The 27,334-nt window shown below is 41.6% G+C and overlaps 1 protein-coding gene across 1 annotated transcript in view; it reads left to right on the top strand.

The window, feature by feature from the left end:
• Positions 1-27,334, top strand: part of LOC145418163 (protein turtle homolog B-like) — a 76,136-nt gene that overhangs the window by 20,667 nt on the left and 28,135 nt on the right. The window contains exons 4-8 of the mRNA XM_080286685.1: positions 789-1,103; positions 3,708-3,859; positions 15,422-15,566; positions 17,902-18,032; positions 24,045-24,204. Coding sequence (XP_080142811.1) covers positions 789-1,103; positions 3,708-3,859; positions 15,422-15,566; positions 17,902-18,032; positions 24,045-24,204 — 903 coding nt within the window. The remainder of the gene's footprint in view (positions 1-788; positions 1,104-3,707; positions 3,860-15,421; positions 15,567-17,901; positions 18,033-24,044; positions 24,205-27,334) is intronic.

The following is a 27,334-nucleotide window of genomic DNA, read 5'->3' as shown; positions in this document are numbered from 1 at the left end:
AGATGATGATGATGGTGATGACAAGGTATTTCTCTTCTTGCATGAATGATGTGTAAATAGTTGCAGGGTCCATTTCGCTGACATAAAGGTTGTTAGTTTGCTTACTTTGGTTATTTTTACTAATTTGCTCCTGTATCGCACCTCGCCCTGTATCTTTGGTGAGAATTGAGGATGGGATTATGATGATGATGACTGTCCCTAGTTAGGATAATTATGTTCATTCTTCATAGGTTAGGCTTGGAGGTTGATTTAGTTTTTAGGTTAAGATACTGATGTTGTTTACTGAATAGTCTGGATAAGGATTGTGATGATTTTTGGAAGGGTTGAATGACTGACTTCGTTTTAGGTTAGTTCCATATGATACTGATAAAGATGTTATTATTATCCTTGTCTGTTATGATAATGTGGCCTAATTGTCCTTGTTACCCTCCCCTCCATATATAAGGTTCCCTGTTTACGTTATTTAATGATATTCACATCTTTTTTAGCACCAATTTTAAAGTCCACCGATATGAATTTTAAGTACCGTAATGTTTACAGCTTTTGCTACAACTGCGAAATGTACATGAGGTTACACTATTATTTCTAGGTGTGTGTGTGTGTGTGTGTGTGTGTGTGTGTGTGTGTGTGTGTGTGTGTGTGTGTGTGTGTGTGTGTGTGTATCCCAAACAATATCCATGAGCTTTTCACTAGCATTATACTAGAGGTTTTAATATTACCTTCAGCTATTTCTGAAGTTTTGTGTACAGAGTGACATTCTAGTGCTCTCCGGTGTTTACCTTTAACAGTGCCACCGAGACGCCTGGCGGTGTATACTGACCTGGGTGTTGAGGCTCGCAGTATCGTGGGCCCATTCACTGAGGGGGACACTCTACGTCTTACCTGCCGGGCCACGGGAGGGTCGCCGCCCCCCTCTGTGTCCTGGTGGGAGGGGGCGGCGCTCCTGGACGTGACCTCTGAGGTGGAGACCCTGGACCTGGTGAGCAACACGCTGGTCGTGCCATCGCTGACTCGGCGGGACCTGCATCGAACCCTCACCTGCCAGGCCGCCAACTCCAACATCACAGCGCCTCTCCTTACCACCGTCACCCTTGATATGAACTGTACGTAGCGACAGATGCCAGTCACTATAGAGGGTTTTCTTTCACCTGAGGGAACTGGGCCACTCTCAAAACTATATACTAAGTTGTGGTTGCATGAAATTTGATGAGCCTTAGCAGTGACGTAGGAATGAGTCTCCTTGATTGCTAGTCAGATCAACCCTCCAGTCTAACTAGTCTTGGCCTCTTACTATACTTGGCTGACAACGAGCTGAAGTGAGTTACGGATCCATGGTAGGTTAGAGTAAACGTGGTATACCACACTCTTTGCTTCTCAGGTACCTGTACATCGCAATTCATATCACACACACACACACACACACACACACACACACACACACACACACACACACACACACACACACACACACACACACACACACACACACACACACACACACACACACACACACACACACACACACACACACACACACACACACACAACTCTAATCTGACACTCCGTTAACGCTTACCTCATAACACCGCTCCTCACTACCTCCTGTCTAGATCTAAACTGTATGTCATAACTCACGCCACACTCTTCATTACAATTACTCCACACACACACACACACACACACACACACACACACACACACACACACACACACACACACACACACACACACACACACACACACACACACACACACACTTCATCACACTTAGATCAAATTTTCTCATAACACTGATTACCCCACTCTCTTCGCTACACTTACTTTATCACACCTCTTTGCACGTTTCTTTCTCGTTCACCTATATTACGTAAACACCTTAGGATTGGCCGTAAATATTTTCTGTGATTAAGCTAAATTCTTGCTTTGGGGTAGTTCTTTATCAGGTAATTTCAGTGGGTTAATTATATGAGGTGCCAGGCTTAATTATGAGACAGACAATGCAAGAATGCTAGTGGAGTCATTCTCGTCTATACCTACTGCATGATTTATCCTCTCAATAAGATTTCGGGATATATTTTGGCCAACGTTTTTGAGAGAGAGAGAGAGAGAGTTTTATAAGTTTCGTGTTTCTTCAACGTTACAAGCACGCCATGGGTTCAGTTTTGCCCATCTCTATTACTGTAATATTTTTCTCATTAAATTAGCGTTATCGGGTACGTGGAAATAATGGGTAGGAGGAAATACACAGGGGAGCTCTTAACCACTTCACCGCAGTGACGTACCTGTTTTCATTTCACTCAGCCTGCTCCCTACGATGACGCCTTTCTATTATCCTTACTTTCTCCTGCCAGCTTTATTTAGTTTCGGTGTTACATTTGAAACTGGAAAGTAAATTTAGCTTTCATTAATTCCTTCGCTATTACAGATCTGTCACATTAGCTCGTGGGGTGATATAAAAAATGAAAAGGAGCACTCGCGGACTGCAACACCCGCTTGACCTTGACCTATGACCTCTTGTTTTAAAAATTAACAGGTTTCCTCATCTGCTAAACCTCCAGGCTTCTACCATCTTTAGTTAAAATCGAACTAAATACTTCTTCATTTATTTTGTTTTACACACACACACACACACACACACACACACACACACACACACACACACACACACACACACACACACACACACACACACACACACACACACACACACACACACACACACACACACACACACACACACACACACACACACACACACACACACACACACACACACACACACACACACACACACACACACACACACACACACACACACACACACACACACACACACACACACACACACACACACACACACACACACACACACACACACACACACACACACACACACACACACACACACACACACACACACACACACACACACACACACACACACACACACACACACACACACACACACACACACACACACACACACACACACACACACACACACACACACACACACACACACACACACACACACACACACACACACACACACACACACACACACACACACACACACACACACACACACACACACACACACACACACACACACACACACACACACACACACACACACACACACACACACACACACACACACACACACACACACACACACACACACACACACACACACACACACACACACACACACACACACACACACACACACACACACACACACACACACACACACACACACACACACACACACACACACACACACACACACACACACACACACACACACACACACACACACACACACACACACACACTTTCTCCACGACTGCGAGTGTAAATACATATCGAATCCTCTGGTTAAACAGGCTAATCTGAGTAACATAGTGTGAGATTAGGAAAAATATGTGGTCAGCATGAGACTGGCAAGACTAGTGTTGTGAGAGAGCTGGAATCGAATTCTCATGAGCTTAGCAGGCTTTCTAACACTTCCTCCTTAGTAATATATTCTACATACTACATACTACACATCTTGATATTGTGCACGTCATTTCAAAACCAACCTAGACTAAACTAATTAACATAAGAGAGACTATTAATGCTGTATGCGGAGATCATATCGTAAGGAAGAGGTGTTCAGGTTATCGGGAGCTTTCATATCCGACGTGTTCTTGGTGTATCCACAGTTCCGCCACTGTGGGTGAGACTCCGGAGCAGCCGTGAACCCCTGAGCGCCGGGAGGACCTACATGGTGGTGTGCCAGGCCGCAGGAGCCAGACCCCCTGCCACCCTCACCTGGCACCTCGGCACAACGCTGCTCACTGACCACACCGTCAAGGTAAGAGTTCCAGTTTCCTTATGGCTTTATGCTCCTAACCGCTTTATGCTCCTCAGTGCTTAATGCTCCTTCCTGCTGTTTGCTCGTAACTACTTTATACTCCTAACCACTTTATGTTCTACTGCTTTATGCTCCTAATCGCTTTATGCCCCAAACCGCTTTATGATCCTCATTGCTTTATGCTCCTAACTGCCTTATGCTCCTAACTGCCTTATGCTCCTCACTGTTTTATGCTCCTCACTGCTCTATGCTCCTCACTGCTTCATGCTTCTCACAACTTTAGCTGCCTGCCGATCCACGGGCATTTTCCTCGCTGCTTTACGCTGCTCACTATCTGTATTTATGGCCCATTTCTTACTCTTTTACACTCCTCGCTGCTCACTCCTCACTATCTATTCCGCACTGCCCACTCCTCACTATCCACCTCTCGCTGCCAACTCCTCACTGTCCCCTCCTCTGTGCCCACCTCTCACTGCCCACTCCTCACAGCCCACTCCCCACCCGTTCGTCAGTTCTTCACACGCCAAACTGCTTTACTTATTACCTGCGTCTCACTGTCAGACCAAAGAAGTTAGGCTTACAGAAATTATCACACAGCACCTTTGTATCACCTCTGCTCGTCCATGTAACACTTCCAATCTCTCTAGACATAACATGAAGGTATATTAAGAGATACTAATATTAACCCGTATATTTAGCTGAACACTTACATCATTCCCCACACTGTTCATGGTTGCAAAGTTAGTAAGAAAAGAAGAGAATGATCGAAGAATGGGAAGGAGAATGAATGAGACAGACCGAAGGCAAAAGGAGAATGAACAGAGGAAGAGAGAAATATAAACAGGAGATGAATGAATAGAGGAAAACCGGAATATAGGCAGAAAGAGAATGAATAGAGAAAGACCGAGATAAAAGCAGGAGAAAGAATGAAAACCGAAATATAGGCAGAAGGAGAACGAATAAAGGCCGAAAAACAGGCAGAAGAAGAATGAACAGAGGAAAACGGAGATGTGGGCAGGAAAATGAATAGAGGAAGGCCGAAATATAGGCAGAAGGAGAATGAATCGAAGAGAACCGAAGTATAGCAGTAGGCGAATGAACAGAGGAAGACTGAAATGTAAACAGAACGCAAATGCACAGAGGAAGACCAGAATATTGACAGAAAGATATAGTGCAAGACTAGGAGGGCAGCTTGGAACGGATGGGTCTGGCTGTGAGTTATGACCGAGATTATGAACCGATTCCATCCTCGCCACCCTAATGTGTTAATCCATTTAGATGAAGCACGTCATTATTGTTATTGTCTTGATGATTTCGGACGGGGTCATTCAACTTAGGATTTTTCAAATAGAGAAATTAGACTCTAGCCTTCATTAATCTTTTCGAAAATTAAGTACCTTTCCTAAGCTGAATAAAATCGTCTAGAAGCAACAAGAATATGCCAATAATTTCATATGCCAAATTATTATTATTATTATCATTACCATCATCTACGAAGAAACAGGAAATATTGTGGTTGATTCACCTTAATTTGGCGGATTTTTTTTTTCTTGCAGTTTATATTCCATTGCTCAGTGGCAGAATAAGGCAGTACTACAGCTCTACATCCTTTCTATTACACTTCTTCGTGACTAGCAACCTATTCTAGCATTAATCCCTTGTTACAGCTCAGTAACAGAACAAGGCAGTACTACAGCTTTACATTCTTTCTCTAGCACTACTTCGTGATGAGCACTCTGTTCTAATATTAACCTCTTCTTACTTCTCAGCATTAAAGATGGAGAGTTAGCAATTTAGGACAGGGTTAAAGGGGATGAAGTATAAATGAATAAACGCCCCGGATGTTTTGTTAAGGAAGAGCATGTGTCGAATGCTTTGCTAGGCTCATGGAAGAGCGAACTTTTTTTTTTTTTTTTTTTTTTTTTTATGTGTCCGACTCTGGGCATAGGCTTCACAGCCTGCTTCCAAGGCCCAGTAGTCCTCCTTCATACCATACACCTCTACATGTCACCACTTCGGCGCTAACACCCACCGTCCATATTGAATACGTGCTAGGGCTGTCTCATACAGGACTGGTGTATTGGTATTAGCGGGGGTATTTTTAAGACATGTCGGCGGGTCTTCTGGTAGATCAGTAAAGTCTGTTTTTATTAAATTCAAATCCTTAAACTGTTCCCTGCCCCAGCGGGGATTTGAACCTGGCTCCGGTAGGACCGCAGGCCACCTCTCTACCGAATGAGCCACCGCCTTCCCCCTGGCTATATGTTTTTTTTTTTCTGTTAAAATCCTTTGTGTGTGTGGGGGGGGGGGAGAGAGTGAGAAAGAGAGGGAGAGAGAGAGAGAGAGAGCAGGTTACAGTGATATGGTCATGTTGTGGGAAAGGTTCATAGCTGTATGGGTAATGGATATTGAAATTCAGGGGTGGATGAAAAAAATAAAAATAAAATAAAAGAACGCCGAGAAGAGAGTGGATAGAATGCTCAGTAAATGACTGAAGGGAGAAGAGCTTAACTGGAGAGGAAGTGAAATACAGGGGCAAGTGGAGGAGGTGGGGTAAAGTATGATCACTCTAAATAAAAGCGTGAATAAAAGTATAAGTGTGAATAAACCTATAGACTAAGAAGAACGGCTTAGTAAGATTAAAATACAATGCTGAGAAAGTTAAAAAAAATTATGACATTAGCACATTTGTATGATCTTATCTCGGGACTGCTATTGAGAGAGAGAGAGAGAGAGAGAGAGAGAGAGAGAGAATGAGTATTAGATTAGAGTGAGTCAATAAGTAGGTCAGGAAATTAAAGATAAGCGTGAGTGTGGGAAAGTGAGTAAGGATATTGAGTGAGGGTGAGAGTGAGGGAGAGTTGGCGAATTAGTTTAAGATGAAGGAAAGCATGTGAATGTGAGCTAGTGTGAGAAAGTGTTTTAAAAAGGCGAGTTTAAGTGAATGAGTAAGTTAAGGACAGGAAAAATGAGTGAGGGAGTGACTGTTAGAAACTAAGAAGGAGAGTATGAAAGAATGAGAGAGATGGTGTGAAAGAGTGTGGATTAGTGAGTGTGTGAAATTAAGTGGGAGACTGTGAAAGAGAGAGATAATGTGAGAGAAAGTGAGAGATAAAGTGAGTAACATCGCCTCAAGAGACAGAGAAGTCGATGCACATTCTTTGCCTCTACAATATATCACGTCTTCTTATATTTTATTTTCGCTCACTCATCAATCTCTCTCTCTCTCTCTCTCTCTCTCTCTCTCTCTCTCTCTCTCTCTCTCTCTCTCTCTCTCTCTCTCTCTCTCTCTCGTCAGACGCCTTAATCAGGGAGGGGTAGTCGCAAACAGATCGCCTCCATATTACCCTGTAATTCACAATCAGCCTGCCCTCCCTCCAGTTTCAGCCACTCGCACTCATATCCTCCCATCTTTTCATCTCGTCCTTGGTCTTCCCCTCCCCTCCCTCCCTTTACACCTCAGACACATACACTCTCCCAATCAGTCTCTCATCAGTTCTCTCCACATAGCCTTCTTTCACTTATTATGTGTTCTAACTGTGCCAAATAAATGTGAGTGAGAAGAACACAGGAAAATTGAGGTAAATAAGCAACATGTGATCCCTCGTGAGTACAGATGGTTAGATACTTCCCACTCTCAGTCTATAGCATTTCTTATCATCTAAATATTTCTATGATAATGTGTTTATTAATCTGAAAGGAAAGATTTTCATCAGTGTTTGTGTTTTTTTATGATCATACTTAATTTGACACGAAAAACTCCCTCATTACGCTGACGTCTTTTCCATTTTAAGCACAGTACCATGCTTAATTATTTATCTTTTTTCAATTTTTTTTAATTAATCTTACAGAGGAGTTGATGGGGTTGATTAAAGATGCATCTCATTCTTTCGTGTCATAACTGTCTCTTAACCTGAATAACATCATCTAGAGGCAGCGGAAATAAATTAAAAACAGACTTCGGTGAACAGATCGGATTAACAGGGAGTCTTGCCAAATTTTAAAAAACGAGAGAAAGAAAAAATATATTGTTTGCATTGAAGTAAAAATGTAATGCATACCTTGCCTCTGGGGAAATCAAGAGGCAAGATGGAAGTGCCAGAAATCCCATAGGATACACGTGCATAGCGCATGTACTCGTAAGGTCATCATCATCATCATCATCATCATCATCATTATTATCATCATCATCATCATCATCATCATCATCATTATTATCATCATCATCATCATCATCATCATCACCTTTTCGAGAGTCAATGGGTGAAAGTTTGTGAGACAGTGAGAGGATGTGAGAGTGAGTGAGTATATATGTGAGCAAATGGGAATCAGTTAATGGCAGAGTGACTGAGTGTATGAGAGTGAATGTGAGAGTGTTAGAGAATGTGAGGGAATGAATGTTAGCGAGTGAGTGTGAAAGTGAGTCAGAGATGTGAGGGAACGAATGCTAGTGAGTAATCGTGAGAGTGAGTAATTAAAAATAAGGAGGTAAAGTAACTGATTAGGTGATGATAATTACTGGAGTACGACAATGGGAGTGAGCGTATGAGTGAGTGAGCATGAGTGTGTGTGTGACAAAAGTGTAAGAGTTTGAGAGTGAACAAGTTACTGTAGGTTAGACTGGATAGGAAATATGGCATTCATGAAAGATGTGGGGTAAGAATGTCTATAGAGCGAAGAGACAGTATAATTACGTTTGACAAAATAGGTTATGAAAAAGTTGCGTTATGAGTGTAAGAGCAGAAAGCGATGTTGGAAGCCAAGAAAAATGACTACGGTAAGTGACTGTGAATGAATGAGGTATGGAAGAAGTTCAGGAAGCATTAAAAAATATGAATGGTAGAAAGCACTTGATGAAGTATGTATGGAGACGCTTGTAAAGAAATTGTTACATCTCTTGGCAGTCGCCGAAGAGTGTCTACTACAAAGCGTATTTTTGTGTTTGAATCTTAAGGCTAGTGAGGTTTCGTCTATTTTCCTTCTGAAGTACAAAGGAGTACAAGGAATACAAAGGAAACCAAAAGCATTAGTACTATCATCCCTTTCGAGGCATGGGATCAGGGTAGCAGCCTTTGTACGTAGCTTTGCCTGCCGGGGAAAAACAAACAGAAAACCGAAGAGTTGTGTAAATGAAGGCAACAGGATTTGCAAGTTAATAGTATCTTCTTCTCCTTTCATGCCACATACATGTAATCTGTTGACACCGCCATGAACTCAGAGAGGGTACCTGTGATTAGAAGCGTGTCGGTGTACTTTGTTGGAAAAGCTTGAGTTGTCACGCATAAAAAGCAACAATGGGTATCAGGGAATGACAGGACTTTGCGTTTCGAGACACGGGACAGAAAGGTTAAACTACTTTTCTGTATGTTCTGTTTCCATAACCTTACAGTCTGCATAACAAACGAAACATAATGTAGCATCGGTCACATATTATTGTTTATTCAGAATTACACGACACGCCGAAGCCTCTGGTAAAATATCGTTCGGGTACAAATTCATCAAACACATAGGTTTCGATATTTTTGTTCCTACTAACCATAAGTTGTCTTCAGAGATGTCTTATTTTCCCTGAACGCACACATAGTCAGTCCTCATAAGTCAGCGATGTGATCTAAAATATCACGACTTTTCCATATAGATGAAACTGTATGTAAAGGGAACTGGTAAATCAGCTTTGCTTGTGGCAACGAATATCCTCTCTGGTAGCTTCTCTGTAAACTCGTCTCTCACTATTGATTTCCGGACGTGAGATGCTTCATTCCTGCACGGTGTACACTTTAGCGACTTCTGCGAAGCCTCACCACACGACACCACACCACTCCACACCATACACACCATACCACACCATACCACCATACCACACCATACCACATGCCACACCACACCACACCACAGCACAGCACGCCACACCACACCACACCATACCATACCACACCACATCACACCAAGTGCAATAATCGAAGAGCCCTGAAGCTCCCGCATCCTGTACGCGTTGAGTTACCAACGGCGATAGCGAAGCTGGTGTTGTTTTCAGTTTTCCTCTCTGTCTGTGCGTCTATCTGTTCGCACGATAACTTCGCAACCGCTCAAGGTGGCATCACAAAATTTTATAGGTGTGTAGTAGTGATGAAAATCTCCTACGAGTTTGAAATTGGTGAAAGTAGGTCAAGGTCAAGGTCATATCCCGTGCAGCGCTAGATATGTATCGGTTCGCGGCTGGTGTGATTCCCCTCTTGGGGTGGGGCTGTAGTTCATTATTTTATCATGAACTATATACGGAAAGGGGAAAAAAAATGACTACGTGGAACGATCTGTATATCTGGATTCCAGCACATTTTCGCTAATAATACCCTGCTTTAATGACAACTCTGAATCGTAGGAGTATTGAAAAGTTATAAGGAGGAAGGAGTCACGCAGGATGGATTCTGGACCTGCCAGAAGCCTGACCGATGCAATTTTTTGATGTATGTGATTGGCGGTGGAGGAAGGGTGGAGTGAGGAGTGAAGAGAGGGTTGGAGTGAGGAGTGGAGGGAAGAATGGAATGAAGAGTGGAGGAAGGGATGGAGTGAGCGTGGAAGAAAAGGAGGAAACTGTGAGAGAAGCTAAGGAGAATAGAAGAGAAAAGGGTGGAAGGAGAGGACGAGGAAGATTTATTAGGAGAATGGAGGAACGAGGAAGTTGGTACGGATACAAGAGAGAGGAGAAGAATAACAGAAAGGAAGAGAGAGGAGAGAAAGCGGGAAGGCTTGGAGGAAAAGTGGAGGAAACAGAGAAAGAGTAGGGTCAGAAGGGCGAGGAGAAGGGAAGGTAAAGACTGTAAAATGAGGACAGAAAGATGTGACGGAAAAGTGGAAGAGGGGGGAAGGGAAGGACAGAAGGATGAAAGGAAAGAGAAGCGAGGGAAAGAAGAGAGAGAGGAAAGAAAAGGAGGAAAGGAGGGGGCGAAAGAGAGGAAAGGAGAGAGGAACTGGAGAAAAAGTGAGAGAAGAGGGAGGGGAGGAGTAGAAAGGACCTGACAGAGAACAGTAAGAGAGAGAGAGAGAGAGAGAGAGAGAGAGGGAGGGAGGGGGGGACAGAAAGACCCAAAAGCTGCAACGTCCCAACTCGTCACTAACTTCATTTATGCCACCAAATTCACGTCACTACTCTTTCTATCAGTTCCAAGATTGATCCTTCAAAATATGTTCTTTTTTATATATCATACTGTGCTATATATCTAACTTTGTGCTGGTATCAAGACACACTTACAATATAGGAGGAACAGCAAAAAAAAAAAAAAAAAAGCATATAATTGTAGTCTCAAATGAAAGCAACAGTTCTTTCTTATCTCTCTCTCTCTTTTCTTTTTTTTTCAGTTTCGTGATGTACACAATGGGGAATGAAAAACATGACAGCTAATTCCACCTCTCTCTCTCTCTCTCTCTCTCTCTCTCGTCCTGGAAACCCGACACTGGACTTCCGTGAGGGCGTGAGGGAGAGGGAAGATCAGTACCAAATTGGGCTGAGATCCCACCCACGCTGAGAGAGAGAGAGAGAGAGAGAGAAAGAGAGATTTCTTACTCATCATTATATTTACACGTACTAAATTATAGAAGTATTGTCAGTATTTTATTTTACCTTATTCAACATTCTCCTGAACCCATGGGCGTTTTGTGTGTGTGTGTGTGTGTGTGTGTGTGTGTGTGTGTGTGTGTGTGTGTGTGTGTGTGTGTGTGTGTGTGTGTGTGTGTGTGTGTGTGTGTGTGTGTGTGTGTGTGTGTGTGTGTGTGTGTGTGTGTGTGTGTGTGTGTGTGTGTGTGTGTGTGTGTGTGTGTGTGTGTGTGTGTGTGTGTGTGTGTGTGTGTGTGTGTGTGTGTGTGTGTGTGTGTGTGTGTGTGTGTGTGTGTGTGTGTGTGTGTGTGTGTGTGTGTGTGTGTGTGTGTGTGTGTGTGTGTGTGTGTGTGTGTGTGTGTGTGTGTGTCTGTGTGTGTGTGTGTGTGTGTGTGTGTGTGTGTGTGTGTGTGTGTGTGTGTGTGTGTGTGTGTGCTGCAACCAGACGATTTTAATCACCTTAAGTCTGAATTGTATGGAAGGGTTGGATACAGCCTTCATTAACCCTTGCACTACCAGGTCGATCTCCCCTACTAAAGAAATCGTCTGGGAGCAGCAAGAATAAAAATAAATATGAAGACGGCGGGTTGAAAGGGTTTAAAACACTATACTCTGCGTAACTGCTGTGTATTTTGTGTATTTGTTCCGTCATATTAAATCAAACACACTACACTGCAGAACTGTCATGTATCCAGGGCTTTTGTTTCATTAGATTCATTAAAACAGACAACACAGCAGAATTATTTAAGCCATGAAGTAAACCAACATGAAAGGCTTTGTACCTTAGTCGAGCTGGTTAGGGGTAGTGTGGGTGTAGGTAAGGGTGGTGTGGAATAAGGAGAGATATTGTGGGTGTACATAAGGGTGGTGTAGGGAGGGATGGTTTGGGTGCAGGGAAGGGTGGTGTGGGTGTACAGTACATGTAGGGAGGAGTGGTGTGGGTTTAGGGAGGTGTGATGTGAGATTAGGATAGGGTTGTATGGGTACAAGAGGTGGTGTGGGTGTAAGTGAGGGTGTTGTGGGAAGAGCGATGAGTGGTGTGTGTGGAGCTAGGGTTGGTGTGGGTGTACATTAGGAAATAGTGTGGATGTAGGCAGAGTTATGTATAGGCAGGGGCGATGTGGATGGCGGAAGAAGACTAGGGAATTAATGGTTCGCGGCTGCAGGGGGGTCATTAAGGCAGATAAGCAATTTTTCAAGGCCCTAATCTCCCCCTAGAATACGACCCATTATAGTCGATGTTATACCCAGCAGAGTGGAGGTAAAGAGACCTGTGAAGGGGGGTGAGATGAGGCGGCGTGGATGAGGATATTGGATAGGTTGGGGATGAGGATGAGGGGAGGATGATGTGGGTTTGGGTTGGGGGTACGGAGGGGTTTTAGGGGAGGTGAGATGGGGTGTGAGGTATAAGGGTCCTTGGAAAGAATGGTGTGGGTGGGTGTGAAGAGGGTAGAACAAGGGTGGTGTGGGTAAGAGGGGGCAGAGGTAGGGATTGAGTGGATAGAATAGGGAGAAGGGGAGTTGATATGGCCTTTGTTTCCTTCTTCCTCATATATAAAATAAAATAAAAATATGGAGTTGAAGGGACATGGTGGGTATGAGGGTGGCCTGAGTGGGAGGGGAAGGCATGGAGGTAGCGAGGGCTGGTGGTAGAGGGATAGGAAGGGGTGGGGTTGGGAGAGGAGGGTGGTGTATGGGGTGCCTCGTTTGAGTGATTGGTGTGGCTATATTGTGCGTTTGAAAGCCAGGGTTTTATATTGTTACCAGATTTTTCTCCCAGCCATATACATGTCCGATCTCTGCAAATTTGTTCTGGCAACTGAACCACTTTGCTGACATTCGCTGAGGCCTCACATACTATCAATTTGTTTCGATGTTATGTTGAAGTGAGCAGTATAAGCCAACTAGTGCAGAGCTTTAGTAGTAGTAGTAGTAGTCACAATCCCAAGCTCATCTGAACATGAACCCGGTGGACTGCAGGCTGAAGCTTGCAGTCCACCATCCACTTTTCATGGGGATGGTGAAAGAATGGAGGGATGTTTCTTAACCGGACAGCGGAGCCAACTTGTTATAATCGGTACTACCACGACATTTGTTGTACGTAAAGCGGCTCTTAATATTCAGGTTCCTGTGGCTTACACAGCTGAATAAAATCGTCTTAGCGTTAGCAGGAATATGTTAGTAGGTTAGTCCCAAAGCGAAATCAAATCGTGTGATATTAATTTAACTTGATTAAGACTGTTTCGATCAAAAGAGTGTTATTGGACAAATCCTCCTTTCACTCTTAGCCTAAAAACTGCCTGTTCTCTATCGTGAATACTTAGCTGTAACAGTAGCACCGGAACATAACGCTAGTCACGAAGAAATGCCATAGAAAGATTGTCGAGCCATAGCAGTCTTTTTCTGATTCTGATTTACATGAGATAAACTGCAAAGCGAGAAAAATCTGGGCCAAGTCAAGGTGAAAAGCGTCTTGTTCTACCAATTTCATGCTTTTGCAACTTACCCTCGGCTGAATGATAGTGTCTGGCGTGAACTGGAAGGGGATATTAGAGTTTTCCCGACGCAAAAACTGTAAATTATTGGTTCATTTAACTCCAGCATCTTGCCCTCAAACCTTATCGAACCACTCCACTCAGATTTCTCATTTTTCACCATACTGTTCAGGGGATTTGATTCGTAACAGGAGAGGTTTTCCGAAATGGAGGGATTAAATGCAGCCTGTTATAACCCCGATCAGTACAAGAGGTCTTTCCTAAATTGTACAAAATCGTCTGGAGACAGCAAGAATGATCTGTAAAAAAAGTCTCCGTATTGAAGGAGTTGACACTCATGCCCTTATGACTCACTCTCATCTGAATAAAATCATCTGGCGTTGGGTGGAGTAGAATGCAAGATTCTCCTGAACATGGAAGGGTTAATTCCCTCTCTCTTTCTCGTCTTCTTTCTTTTTTCTTCCATCTAACGCCAGACGATTTTAAGCTGAGAGTGATTCATAGGAGCCTATGGGAGTTAATATTCAGCTACTAGTGAATCATAGGAGCCAGAGGGAGTTGATATTAATTTGAGAGTAAGTCACAGGAGCCCTGGAATTAATATGGGTTATTCTGGTGCAACAAGCAACAATTCAACTTTAATTAGCAATCTGTTATCTTGGATTAACCAAAGCCGCTTCATAGTCTTGCAATTATATCTGTGCCGAGATTGTCTATATGGTGGAAAATTGTATCTCACAACCCCTTCAGTGCAATTAAGTATTTTCCAATTTATTTCTAGTTACCACCAGACCTTTCTATCCATCTTAGTTCATTAGTAGTGAAAGGATTCTTAAAGGCTACATCTAATTCCCCCAGTTCAGAGATTAATGGAGAGGGTCACCTTCACGTGATGGTATCGATATAGCAGGGTGTCTCCAATGCCCGGTTATACAATCGTCCCTCAACTTCCTCCCTATCCCCCAAAAGGAGGATGGTGGACTGTTTGAGAAGGACAACTTCAGTCTGCTGTTCACAGGGTTTACATTTCAGGTGAACTGGGGCTCTACTACTACTACTACTACTACTACTTTTTACCATTTGGAGTTGTAACGTGAAGGTTAACACTAACCCTCATATTACAATCCGTTGGCCCCAAGCACGCCAACGGCTGTGGTTACCAACCATATACTACTACTTTTATTACTTTATTTTATATTCATTAACATTAGTGTCAATAAAGACATTAATCTATCTGAGTCGCTGGTCTATGCGACTCTCGACCACAGTAGCTTCGTAATCTATACTCACCAGAGAGACAGGCCTGAGGGCTGATGATCTTCCAGCTACACCAATTCTCCTGCCTGTCATTCCAACGGCACCAAGTAAGCTGCCTGTCCCTCAAATATGATCTAGCCGCCATAAATGCCCTTTCAGCTGCCTTAATTGACCTACACGACCTCCACTGCTCTAACCTCCTCCCTTTGCCACAAACAGATGAGCCACGAGGGTAACGTAACGACCAGTGAGTTACGCCTGACCCCTGAAGTGAGTGACGCTGGCAAGGTGCTGTCGTGTAGGGCGCAGTCCCCAGCGGTGCCATCCAGGTCACTCCTCGACGACTGGCGCCTTGATGTCTATTGTGAGTACCCGATGTCACACACGCTTATTGATCACCGTAGTCCTCTGCAGTCGTAGCTTCATTACTGTCATCTCACTTGATCATCACTGCAGCCTGAATGTGTGTTGTGAGAACCTAGCTTTACACGATCCTAATGTATCATCTTTGTTGTCGTTATTATCATCGTCATTATTGCCCAAGCTCCAGCTGTGGCTTTCCTTTCACCCCTCGACAACTGGAGCCTGGATGTCTTCAATGAGGACCTGATGTCACCCTGCCTTATTGATCACCGTCTTCATCTGCAGCCGTAGCATCGTCATTACTGTCATCACTCATCATTTTAACTGTGTATCAGGTGCCTGTATACGTTCGCGTAAGATGAACCTCACCATTGTCGTCATTCATCGTCATCACTTCAGCGGTATAGAGAGTGTGATAAACACGATTTTACACGAACTTACTCAACATCATCATCATATTCATTGTAATCATCATCATCCAAGCTCGATTTCCAGTTGTACCATCTAGATAACTCGTCCGCAATTGACACTTCGATGTTTATAATGAGTAGATGTTATTCGCACTTAACTGCTTACCATCATCATCATCATCAACATAATCATTCAGGTCCTCTCGGGCTAGCTCTTGACCTTGTGTAACATAATAAATGACTCAGTGCTGGATTTCTATGACTTTGTAAATCACGCTGTACAAGAAGGATCAGATTTAGCCTCCTCTTCCACCATGTCTATTTCACACTTAGGGCAAGAACATTATTTTACATCTGAACGCATCATATCTACGAAAGCCATCTAAGGACGAAGATGTACACAAAACCTCGTTCACCATAAGAAAGTTAATCACCAGAGGGCAGTAGGAAGTACAAATGGTGGAATATTAGGCGAAATTATATTCCTGACCCTATTACAGTACAGTATATAACACTTGAGTTCACATACTCGCTAGGACTTCACGCATGCTTGACCTTCTGTAAAGAAATAAAAATAGCGTGGCGAAACTAATATCTTACTTTAATGTCCCTTGTGCTTTAAAATCAACATCGTATCCTCTTATTCGTGGTCGGTTGTTACACGAAACTAGGTGTTGGAGATGATTTAAACAGCGATATATATTGCTGCATGGTTACTGTGGGTTTGTGATTTGTAGGAGAACATATTTAGGTTCATACGTTGCAAATAACATAGGCATAGAGTAAGACCTGGCCCAGTTGCACCTTACGTATGTGTCTAGTTCCGCAGTGTTTTGATTTACTTACACACTCGTAGGTCTGTGTGGTCTATGTATCTACTGAATCTAACTTAATGTATTGAAAAACCGGTCTCATCATCATTCTGCCCACTTTTCTGGCTCTAGAAATTGATCAAATAATTTTCCTAAGGCCCAGCCGCCCTCTTACGAACAAAAGTTGGCTAACACACCTTCTCATATTATCGTTTGGGCGCTAATGCCCACTGTCCATATGGATTATATGGTAGGGTTGTCTCATTTGGGGTTGGTGTGATGGTATTTTCGGGGATTCTTTTAATAATATATATGTATGAATTTTGTGGAACATCAGGTGAGACTTATTTAAAGGATTTCAAATACACATATCTTTCCCTGAAGCTAACCGAGATCGACCTCACATCTCTCAGGTCAACAGTCCACTTCTGTACCTCCTGATCACCACCTGGGTATTATTCATCCATGTATGTGCTGAACGATAGAAATTGTTGCATGTACTCTCAGCGCCAGAGTCCTATCACTTCTTATTTTCATGGAGTGTAACTATGAGACAGGTGAATCCAGTGCCATCGAAACTTATAATAATACTTGGCCACAGATCAATGTTACCAGTGTCCCTTGCTGTAGATTCACGAGACTGATTTTCAAAGTCCATGGGGAGAGAATGAAAAACGGTGACTAGACTTTTGCTGCCGGAAGTAGAGAGTAGCCCCCCCTCCCCCCCGTCCCCCTCAAAAAAAAAGAATGCAGAGTTTTGAAATACTGTATTGCGTGTCCTTCATCAGTAACAGTATATTCAATTCTTTCATTGAAGGAACAAATTTTGGCAGCATCCTGAATAAGATATTTAGAAACATCAAACACATCGAACTTTTTGGTAAAATGTCAGTCGGATCCAATGTAATTAAACGACGGGAATCTTCCTCTCGATGACGTACACTTTTCATTTCGTTCTTATTTTTCCTGACGATCATACTGAACATTCCTTTTTAAGCTACATCAAAATCACCTGATGCGTAACCAGAATTAAGCCAGTAAGTCATCAGTATGAAGGAGTTAGCTGTACTTTGAGGTGCAGTAGTGAAGTAATTCATATTTTTCTCGCCCCCAGATGTACCCCTGGCCACCCTTCGTCCTGGCCGCTCCCTCAACCTAACCAGCATCGAGGAGGGGGACGATGTGTACTTCGAGTGTTCCATCAAGGCCAACCCATGGGTGTACAAGGTCGTATGGCTTCACGAGGTGGGTCATTTAGCCACGTATTGCAGGCAGAAATTAGGTGACAGAGGAATGCTTTCATGTGGTGGCACCGATACAACCAGGCAGCTCAACTGGTTATACAGACATCCTTCAACTATATCCCTGTCCCCCAAAAGGAAGATGTGGACTGTAGAAGGGCCTGGAGTCCGTTGGCTTCTCAGAGATAAACCTGGGGCTACTACTTCTGCTTCTGCTACTACTTCTACTGCTACTCTTGCTACTATTACCACTACTACTACTGTTGCTGCTGCTGCTGCTGCTACTACTACTACTACTACTACTACTACTGCTGCTGCTGCTACTACTTCTACTTCTACTACTACTACTACTACTACTTCTATTTCTACTACTACTACTACTACTACTACTACTGTTCTACTACTTCTACTACTCTTGCTTTTACTACTGATACTATTACTATATGCAGAAATCACAGGGGTAAATTTTTTCATCGTCATCAGTATTTTCAGTTTTCACCATCATCATCTTAAACCCTATTTTCCATAACTCTAGCTCCACAGTCAACATCATCACCACCACCACCATCATCATCATCATCATCATCATCATCAAACAGGGACGAAGTCACAACTTTTAATTTGCCACTGTGATGGTAATAAAACATCTGCTTTCGTGTTTGACTATACTAATTTTAACCAAATTTTCTGTCGCTGTCTAGAACTCTTCATGTGAGATCCCTTCTGTACCATGAAGCCTTTTTATTAATAATGGATATTGTTATTTATAGAAAAATTGAGTAAACAAGAGCCATTAACACCTACACAGCAAGGACGATTCTTTCATGTTTTTTTTTTCTTTTTGCTTCTCTCCGGTCACAGTTATTCCATTATATTATAGCTGCTTCCAGATTATTTTATTATTAACTTTAACAGACGGTCTCAATTTTTTCCTCTTCAGCTGTGAAGGCTGTTGAGAGAATCAAGAAGTTGCTCATGTGTTTCTGCTCCATTCCGATAATATATTTTCTACTAGACGATTTCATTTATCTTATGGGAGATTTTTAAATGGTGAAAGGGTTAATGAAGCTTGTATCTACGCCCTCAAGTTCCGTAAGTTTCTCCTAATTGTCGAAAGATATTAAGAATCAGATACGAAAGGTGTGACGGTACGGAAGTCGTTAAGGAAAATTATTCACGTTATCCATTGTATAAATGACACCGACTGGCTCTTTTTTTTTTTTTTTTTTCATTCGAACAGCAGAGACATTTTCTTCTTTTCCAACAGCAGAGACATATTTTCCCTTTCCAACAGCGGAGACATTTTTTTTTCCTTTCCAACAGCAGAGATTTTTTCCCCTTTCCAGCAACAGACTGTTTTTCCCCTTTCCAACAGCAGAGACGTTTATTTTTTCCTTTCCAACAGCAGAGACATTTTTTTTTTCTTTCCAACAGCAGAGACATTTTTTACTTTCCAACAGCAGAGACATTTTTCCTTTCCAACAGCAGACATTTTTTCCAATAGCAGAGACATTTTTTCCAACAGCAGAGGTATTTTTTCCAACAGCAGAGACTTTTTTTTTCTTTCCAACAGCAGAGACATTTTTATTCTTTCCAACAGCAGAGACAATTTTTCCATTCCATCAGCAGAGACATTTTTTCCTTTCCAACAGCAGATACATTTTTTACTTTCCAACAACAGAGGCATTTTCTTTCTATCCAACAGCAGAGACCTTTTTTCCTTTCCAACAGCAGAGATTATTTTTCCTTTCCAACAGTAGAGACTATTTCTTTTCCAACAGCAGAGACATTTTTTCCTTTCCAACAGCAGAGACATTTTTTCCTTTCCAACAGCAGAGACATTTTTTCCTTTCCAACAGCAGAGACATTTTTTAGTTTCCAACAGCAGAGACATTTTTCCTTTCCAACAGCAGAGACATTTTTTCCAACAGCAGGGACGTTTTTTTCCTTTTCCAACAGCAGACATTTTTTCTTTCCAGCAGCAGAGACATTATTTTCCCTATCCAACAGCAGAGACATTTTTTCCTTTCCAACAGCAGAGACGTTTTTTCCTTTCTAAAAGCGGAAATTATTTTTTCCAACAGCAGAGACATTTTTTTTCTTTTCCAACAGCAGAGACTTTTTTTTGTTTTCCTTTCCAACAGCAGAGACATTTTTTTTACTTTCCAACAGCAGAGACATTTTTTTTACTATCCAACAGCAGAGACATTTTTTCCTTTCCAATAGCAGAGACATTTTTTTCAAAGAGCAGAGATATTTTTTTTCCTTTCCAACAGCAGAGACATTTTTTACTTTCCAACAGCAGAGACAATTATTCCATTCCAACAGCAGAGACATTTTTTCCTTTCCAACAGCAGAGACATTTTTTCCTTTCCAACAGCAGAGACATTTTTTCCTTTCCAACAGCAGAGACATTTTTTACTTTCCAACAGCAGAGACAATTATTCCATTCCAACAGCAGAGACATTTTTTTTACTTTCCAACAGCAGAGACATTTTTTCCTTTCCAATAGCAGAGACATTTTTTTCAAACAGCAGAGATATTTTTTTCCCTTTCCAACAGCAGAGACATTTTTTCTTTTCCAACATCAGAGATATTATTTTCCTTTCCAACGGCAGAGACATTTTTCCTTTCCAACAGCAAACAGTTTTCCCCATTCCAGCAGCAGAGACTTTGATGAGAGCCGTGATGAAGAACGAATGCCCACGAGTCTCCACATAATTCTGATTTATTGCCTGAGCTCGTTTAAGTGAAAGAAACATTATTTTCTTGTCACATCAGATTGTCTGATTTTTTTTTTTTTTTTTTTTTTGTCATATATGCATTTTGAAACACTATTCCATGTTAGTTGTACATCTTTTATTATATGGTTTTTATACTGCATTTAGACTTGCTATTCAAGTGTGTTTCGTATATTTAATCATAACTATTATATTTTTCACTCATCTGTTCTCTGTGAAACTACAAGAAAATGAAAATTTTATTGTACTAGCAAGAAGATCTGATAAAATTCTCAGGCTTCTTTGATGCACTCTTATTTAAAAAAAAAAAAAAAATCCTGGGGCTTTAGCTGGAATACAATACTAGAATTGTCTCGACTGTGAGGGGGTTTATGGTGAGCGTATTAACTCTCTCAGATTCATGTGACAGCCTGTAAGCTGGATATAGTCCTCCATTAGCTGGTATAAAATGTCTGCAACGACACGAACGTGAGTCAGTTAAATAAAAACAGAATATTTGTCTGTTATTTTAGCAGAGACTTCTCTTGGTGAGAAGTTAGTCACTTGGCTGAATTTCCTGCTTGTTGGTATGGGTCTATGGTGATGCATGTGTCTGTGAATATTCTTTTTTTCCCTCACCATAGTGAAAGAAGAAGAAGCTTCCTTTACCATACACAAGCATAAAGCCATCACACCACAAAACTTTCAATTAGCATCCTCAATGAACCCCCTCCAGTTATCCTTCCCACAGAACCCACTCTTTCCAGAGACACTATTTCACCTACCCAGACTGCGATGTGACCACCTCCCTTCAGTACCAACAAAAAATACAACTCTAACAACTGCCCTCATTGCTTTGTCGATCCTCACACAACAACCCACATGCTCACTACATACACCTCCTTATTACAGTGCACTCTGCTTTCACTATAACGCAACCCTCTCATCGCAACACACTCACTCACTTCATACACCTCAGTCTCGTAACATACTCTGCCCTCAGTGCAATACCGCCCCTCACACCGCAACACAATCACTCACCTCATAAGGTTCTTGTACAGAGGCTTCAACTATTTACCTTTATAGACACATTCGGAATGCTTAAGTTACACTGCAGTCTAGACATTATTAAAACTCTAATGGTCGCTTCTTTCCTTGTTGAATTAAAGCTAACTCCAGACGATTTTATTCTGCTGCGATTGAGTCATAAGAGCCTAAGAGTATTATAACTGGCATTAATAATCTTTGCATGATAAGGACAAGTCTTGTATTCAGTTTCAAGTAACTCCAGATTATTTCACTGAACTGAGGGTGAGTGAGGGCTAGAGAATGTCAAGTGGCGATTTCTGGCAGTTCATTTAGATGAAGTCAAATACAAAGGTCAGCTCGCCTCTCCTATCTCTTTCTCAGTGTGTATAATATCATCCACAAGTGGTTGATATTGTGCTCCTCAGTCCACTACGTCACATCCAAGTGTCTATGAATCCAGGACGAAATTAAGGCTGGTAAAGGGAGTGCCATTGATTTTAGTATTTGACTGCACTTTGACTCTCTGAAACTCATTACTATTGTCATGCTTCACCCAGTGTTCCACGTACTTGTTAATTCAACTGTAGTCTACCTCACTCTCACAACCTAGCCGAACAATCAACATAGTATCAACAAAAGACCCCAGGGAACACCCACCGGAAGTGGCGGGATTCCTGTAATATCCTTTGGGTTTAAGTCCAAATGAACCTGGGGATGCAACAACAATAATAAGACCCCCAGCTTGCGGGTCTGATTGTCTGTCTGGGCCTCCATGGAAATGTATGCTGATGAGAGGTGGGGCAGAGTGTGGGTCGCAGTAATGTATATCATGTATAATTATGCTGTGCTTACTTTAACAAGCACTGCAAGTCCTATAATTGATGAGCTATAACAATATACTAGCACTAAAATATGATGCTAGTCCCGGAGAAGTGCTATGGAAAGGATGGTGAGCCGTTATATTGTCTTTTTCTGCCATAGAAGTATGTAGAATGAGCCGCAAAGATACAGTAATCTCCACGCAGTAAATGAATGAACTACAGGAGTTCTCTGTTCGTGGATGTAAAATGAACTACTGCACACTCTGCTCTAAGGAATAGTTGGAACTTGTTTGTTGGAGAGGGACGCCTTCATGTGGTGGCACTGCTATAAGCTTGCGGCTCCACTGCACAAACGTCCCTCAGCTTCCTCCCTGTACCTCAGAAGGAAGATGATGTACCGCACGAGGAGGACAACTTCAGTCTGTAGTCCACTAGGTTCACACTTAGATGAACCTGCTGCTACAACCACTAGTGCATTGACCCACGTGTAATCAATAAGCATTAATTCTAACCTTTCTTCCCTAGTCTCTGAGCCATATTCTCTCTGGATCAGACTCCGTTAACCTTTTCCACAGCGATTTATTTTTCATATTACGAATTAATTTTCTCATGTTTTTTCTGTCTTTTAAAGGTCGACATCATTTTTTTATTAATAACACACTGAAAGAGATGAATGTATTATGCATGCTGATGAAGCGCCCGCGCGCGCTTTTGTGTGTGTGTGTGTGTGTGTGTGTGTGTGTGTGTGTGTGTGTGTGTGTGTGTGTGTGTGTGTGTGTGTGTGTGTGTGTGTGTGTGTGTGTGTGTGTGTGTGTGTGTGTGTGTGTGTGTGTGTGTGTGTGTGTGTGTGTGTGTGTGTGTGTGTGTGTGTGTGTGTGTGTGTGTGTTGCCCCTCTCTCACTGCCACACCCCATTAAGCTTCCTACCGATTTTTGTTGAATCAAGAAGTTCCCTAGCACCATCCCCTAAGCTATTTAGTTTGCATATCACACTTTAGTATCATCCCCCCTTCTCTCTCTCTCTCTCTCTCTCAGCACCAGCGCAGTTAGGGTCCTTGATATAAACCAGCCAATGCGAGTTTTCTTCTAGATGTTTAGGACTTTGCAAAAACTTATTACCTTCACCTCTGCAGCCCGATAACGTATTTTTCTTCATATATATACAACCTCTGGACGATTTTATGCAATGAAGAAAGACTGGCTATTAATAAAGGGATTACTGAAAGTCTCTAGATATGCATAAAATCACCTTGAGATAGGAAAAAGATAATGAAAATTGTATAATCTTAGTGGTAAGGTAATATTATGAATTCCATGAGCATTAACTCTCTCTCTCTCTCTCTCTCTCTCTCTCTCTCTCTCTCTCTCTCTCTCTCTCTCTCTCTCTCTCTCTCTCTCTCTCTCTCTCTCTCTCTCTCTCTCTCTCTCTCTCTCTCTCTTTCTGCAGGGTACGGAGCTCCAGCACAACGTCTCTGGTGGTATAATCATCAGCAATCAGAGCCTAGTACTACAGCGTGTGGCCAGGACAGCCTCTGGTAACTACTACTGCGTTGCTTCAAACATTGAGGGTGACGGAAAGTCCAACCCAGTCCCGCTCAAGGTTAAATGTAAGTTGAATATGCTACTCCTGAATTTACCTGATATTCAGTAATGTTTCCTTTACTTACTGTCTCTGTTAGTAATGATTGCTCAGCTTTATTGATCATTATCGTCTCACCCAAGGTTAAATGTAAGTTGAACCTACATTTTCGGAATTTAATTGATGCTTAATAATGGTCTTAATCTCTTCGTTAGTAAAGATTGCTTCACTTTATTCACCACCGAGTCTCGCTCAGGGTTAGATGTGAGTTCCGCCTACTTTGTTCCCAACCTTCGTTTGATATTGCATTTTTGGCTTAGTAACTGCTCCGTTAGCAAATCTCCTCATCTTCCTCATCCTTCTCATCCAATCCTCCTCCTCCATATCAGCATCATCATCATCATCATCATCATCATCATCTTCCAAGTTCCCACATAACACTGGATATATCAGAAATAGGAATCATAGAGCAGTTTCTTGAGTAAGACTGAAATCAAAACGGGCCATAAATCATTTTCATTGTACAATCCTTGGAAATTCTTGGCTGAGTCGAGAAAGACTTGAACAAGTGTACCATTATGATTCACATGACACAAACTAATACATTCTGTGAATAACTTAGATAGATAAACAATAATGCAGGCACGCACAGTAGATGCTAATAAATTCTGACTTTGCCTCGTGACCTTAAACTACTATTGTTCTAAAAATCAAATCCCGTCGTTCTTCCATTATCATCAACTCGTCCGCAAGTCTGGTTTGAAGCAGGTGAGAACTGCCATGTGACCATAACCTTTGACCTGTCGTTCGCATGGACAATAGATAAACCACTTAGCGAACTTTCAACCTATCCACCAAGATGGATCCAAATAAGATTATAAATCCTATCTATTTTGTTCACAGTGAGTCATAACTGGATCGAAATTTGATCTTCCTTGTGACTGTGAGCTTCATCTTTTGACTAATTGCTCTCAAAAGCTAATCCTTCATTCTTGCTTTACCCTCAACTCACCGCCAAGTTTGGTCTAGATTGGATGAAAATAAGTTCACCTTGCCATGTGATATTGACCTTTGTCTTGTTGTTTAAGAAGGAAAAAAAAATAGCTCGTCACTTTGCTGAACAACCGATTCACCACATTTGTTTAAAATCAGATAAAAACTATTTGAGAAAACTTGTGCATTCCAAATCGGTCATTTATATACCGTACATCTTAGGCCCTGATATACATACGATAGTCGGTGACAAAGTAACATGCTGAGATGCTTATTAACATCTATAAATCATTCTTATGGATTTTGAGGTTGATACATGTTGCACAGTGCCAAGAACAGCAGGTACGTTATCGTCAACTTAATTTGGATTTCTTTTTACTGGTTACAAGTGTATAATTCGTAAAGAGACCGTGATACCCAGTTTATACACGTAACTTGATTTGAGCACTGTATAGCTGAACCCCAGAAGTTATAGCTGAGTGTTTAAGACGTAAGTGTTGTGTATATTTTTATAGCTATGATCTTTCTAGTTCCAACAAAGCATTTGGCATAGCACAGACACGGAACCGGTATTGGCACTAATAACTTCAAATACTAGTATTTTACATTCAGTAATATTTGACATACACTAATATTTTGATGCACGCTAATTCGTCTGAAAGCAACGAGTCAGAATGATTTTGTAATTAGTTTTTGAAATGCTAACTAGTTTTTATTATGTTTTGAATAATTACTAATACTTATATAGAAAATGAAAATATATTTGTATTGTGCATGAGCGAGTGCGTTGTGTTCTGGTGTAAAATTATGCATGCAGTTAACGAGGGAAAGTTTTGTAATGTCATCAGGTAGTGGGAAAAAAGTACCTGAAACATCGGTGGAATGTTTATCACAGCACTGTTAGCATGCAGAGAAAAAGTGTGGTTATGCAAGAATATCGACTAACACAAGGGAAAGAAAATGGTGGTAACTGTCGATTTGAAGAAGAGTGGACAACAAATGAAAAATGAACGTCTAGTTATATACAAGGAAGGTATTCGAATGGAAAGGAAATATATCGGGAGTTTGAGGCCTGAATATCAAGGAGGATGTGAGACGTGCATGGGGCAGAACAACATTAATGGAAATAATCTGGGGGACGGACGACTTGCTGTCATAAATCTATACCACACACAAAAAATGAAACGACTGGGGCAAACCGCTGAGTGATGAGCAGGACCTGGTTTCGCTTGTTTAATATGACATGCCACGACAAAAAAAAAAAAAAACAACTGATAAATAAGTAAATTAAAAGATAAAATAAAGTATAACAGATTAGTGAAGTTAGAAAGAAAGACTAATGAAATGCTAAAAAAAATGAATAAGACTTCTCTGAAAAGGCGTTGTGGAAAAAGGAAGGAAAATTTATGTGTGAACGCAGAGAAGGAAAGCTAAGAAAGTATAATGAAGAGAATATAGCGATGGCTGTTGAAGAAGAAGTTAGCATTTAATGTAATACGAAATTTACAGAATTACTGTGAACAAGTTAAGCTTTCATATACCTTGTTGCTGCAAAAAATAGGAATGAAATGTATGACAAGGTAGTGAAAAGTAGAATGGCTTAAGGAAGGAAGGCATTGATACAGAGTAAATTAAGAACATGTTGCAAGGGAACTTCAAAGAGGTGCGAGAATGAAGTGGAAAATAAGAGTGGTTTAAGAAAGGAAGGCTTGAAGTACGTGCTGAAAGAGGACATTAACATAAGAAACAGATATGGCATGAAGCCAACATCGATAGCAACGGGAATGAAACTGTTGACGATAACATGCTGGGTGTGTAGTAAGGACAGCGCAAGAAATATGAAGATTAAGTGAAGGATGAGGAGAAAGGAAGTTTGTTGATTACAAGGTAGAAGGACGTGAAATTAGATGTTACGGTCATGTACTCGATGAAAGAATGGATACCACTAGGGTGGTGTTGATAGCTTCTCCTGCATTAGTTTGACCTGTTTCCTACTCTTATCCACACTACTGAATATTGAGAAGTTTTCAGCGGTTAGTTTTTGTCACAACATTGGTGTAATTGTACCAAATCAGGAACATCAGAAGAAAAATGAAGGTATGTGAATTTTGCGTTAATGCACTAATATTAATGACAGTCTCAGATGCATAATAATATTCCCTACA

Source organism: Coenobita brevimanus, chromosome 112 (assembly GCF_032717465.1).
Source record: "Coenobita brevimanus isolate Jiangsu-jjx chromosome 112, ASM3271746v2, whole genome shotgun sequence".
NCBI lineage: Eukaryota > Metazoa > Arthropoda > Malacostraca > Decapoda > Coenobitidae > Coenobita > Coenobita brevimanus.
The sequence above is the reverse complement of the archived record's forward strand: the minus strand, read 5'-3'. Positions and strand labels throughout refer to the sequence as shown.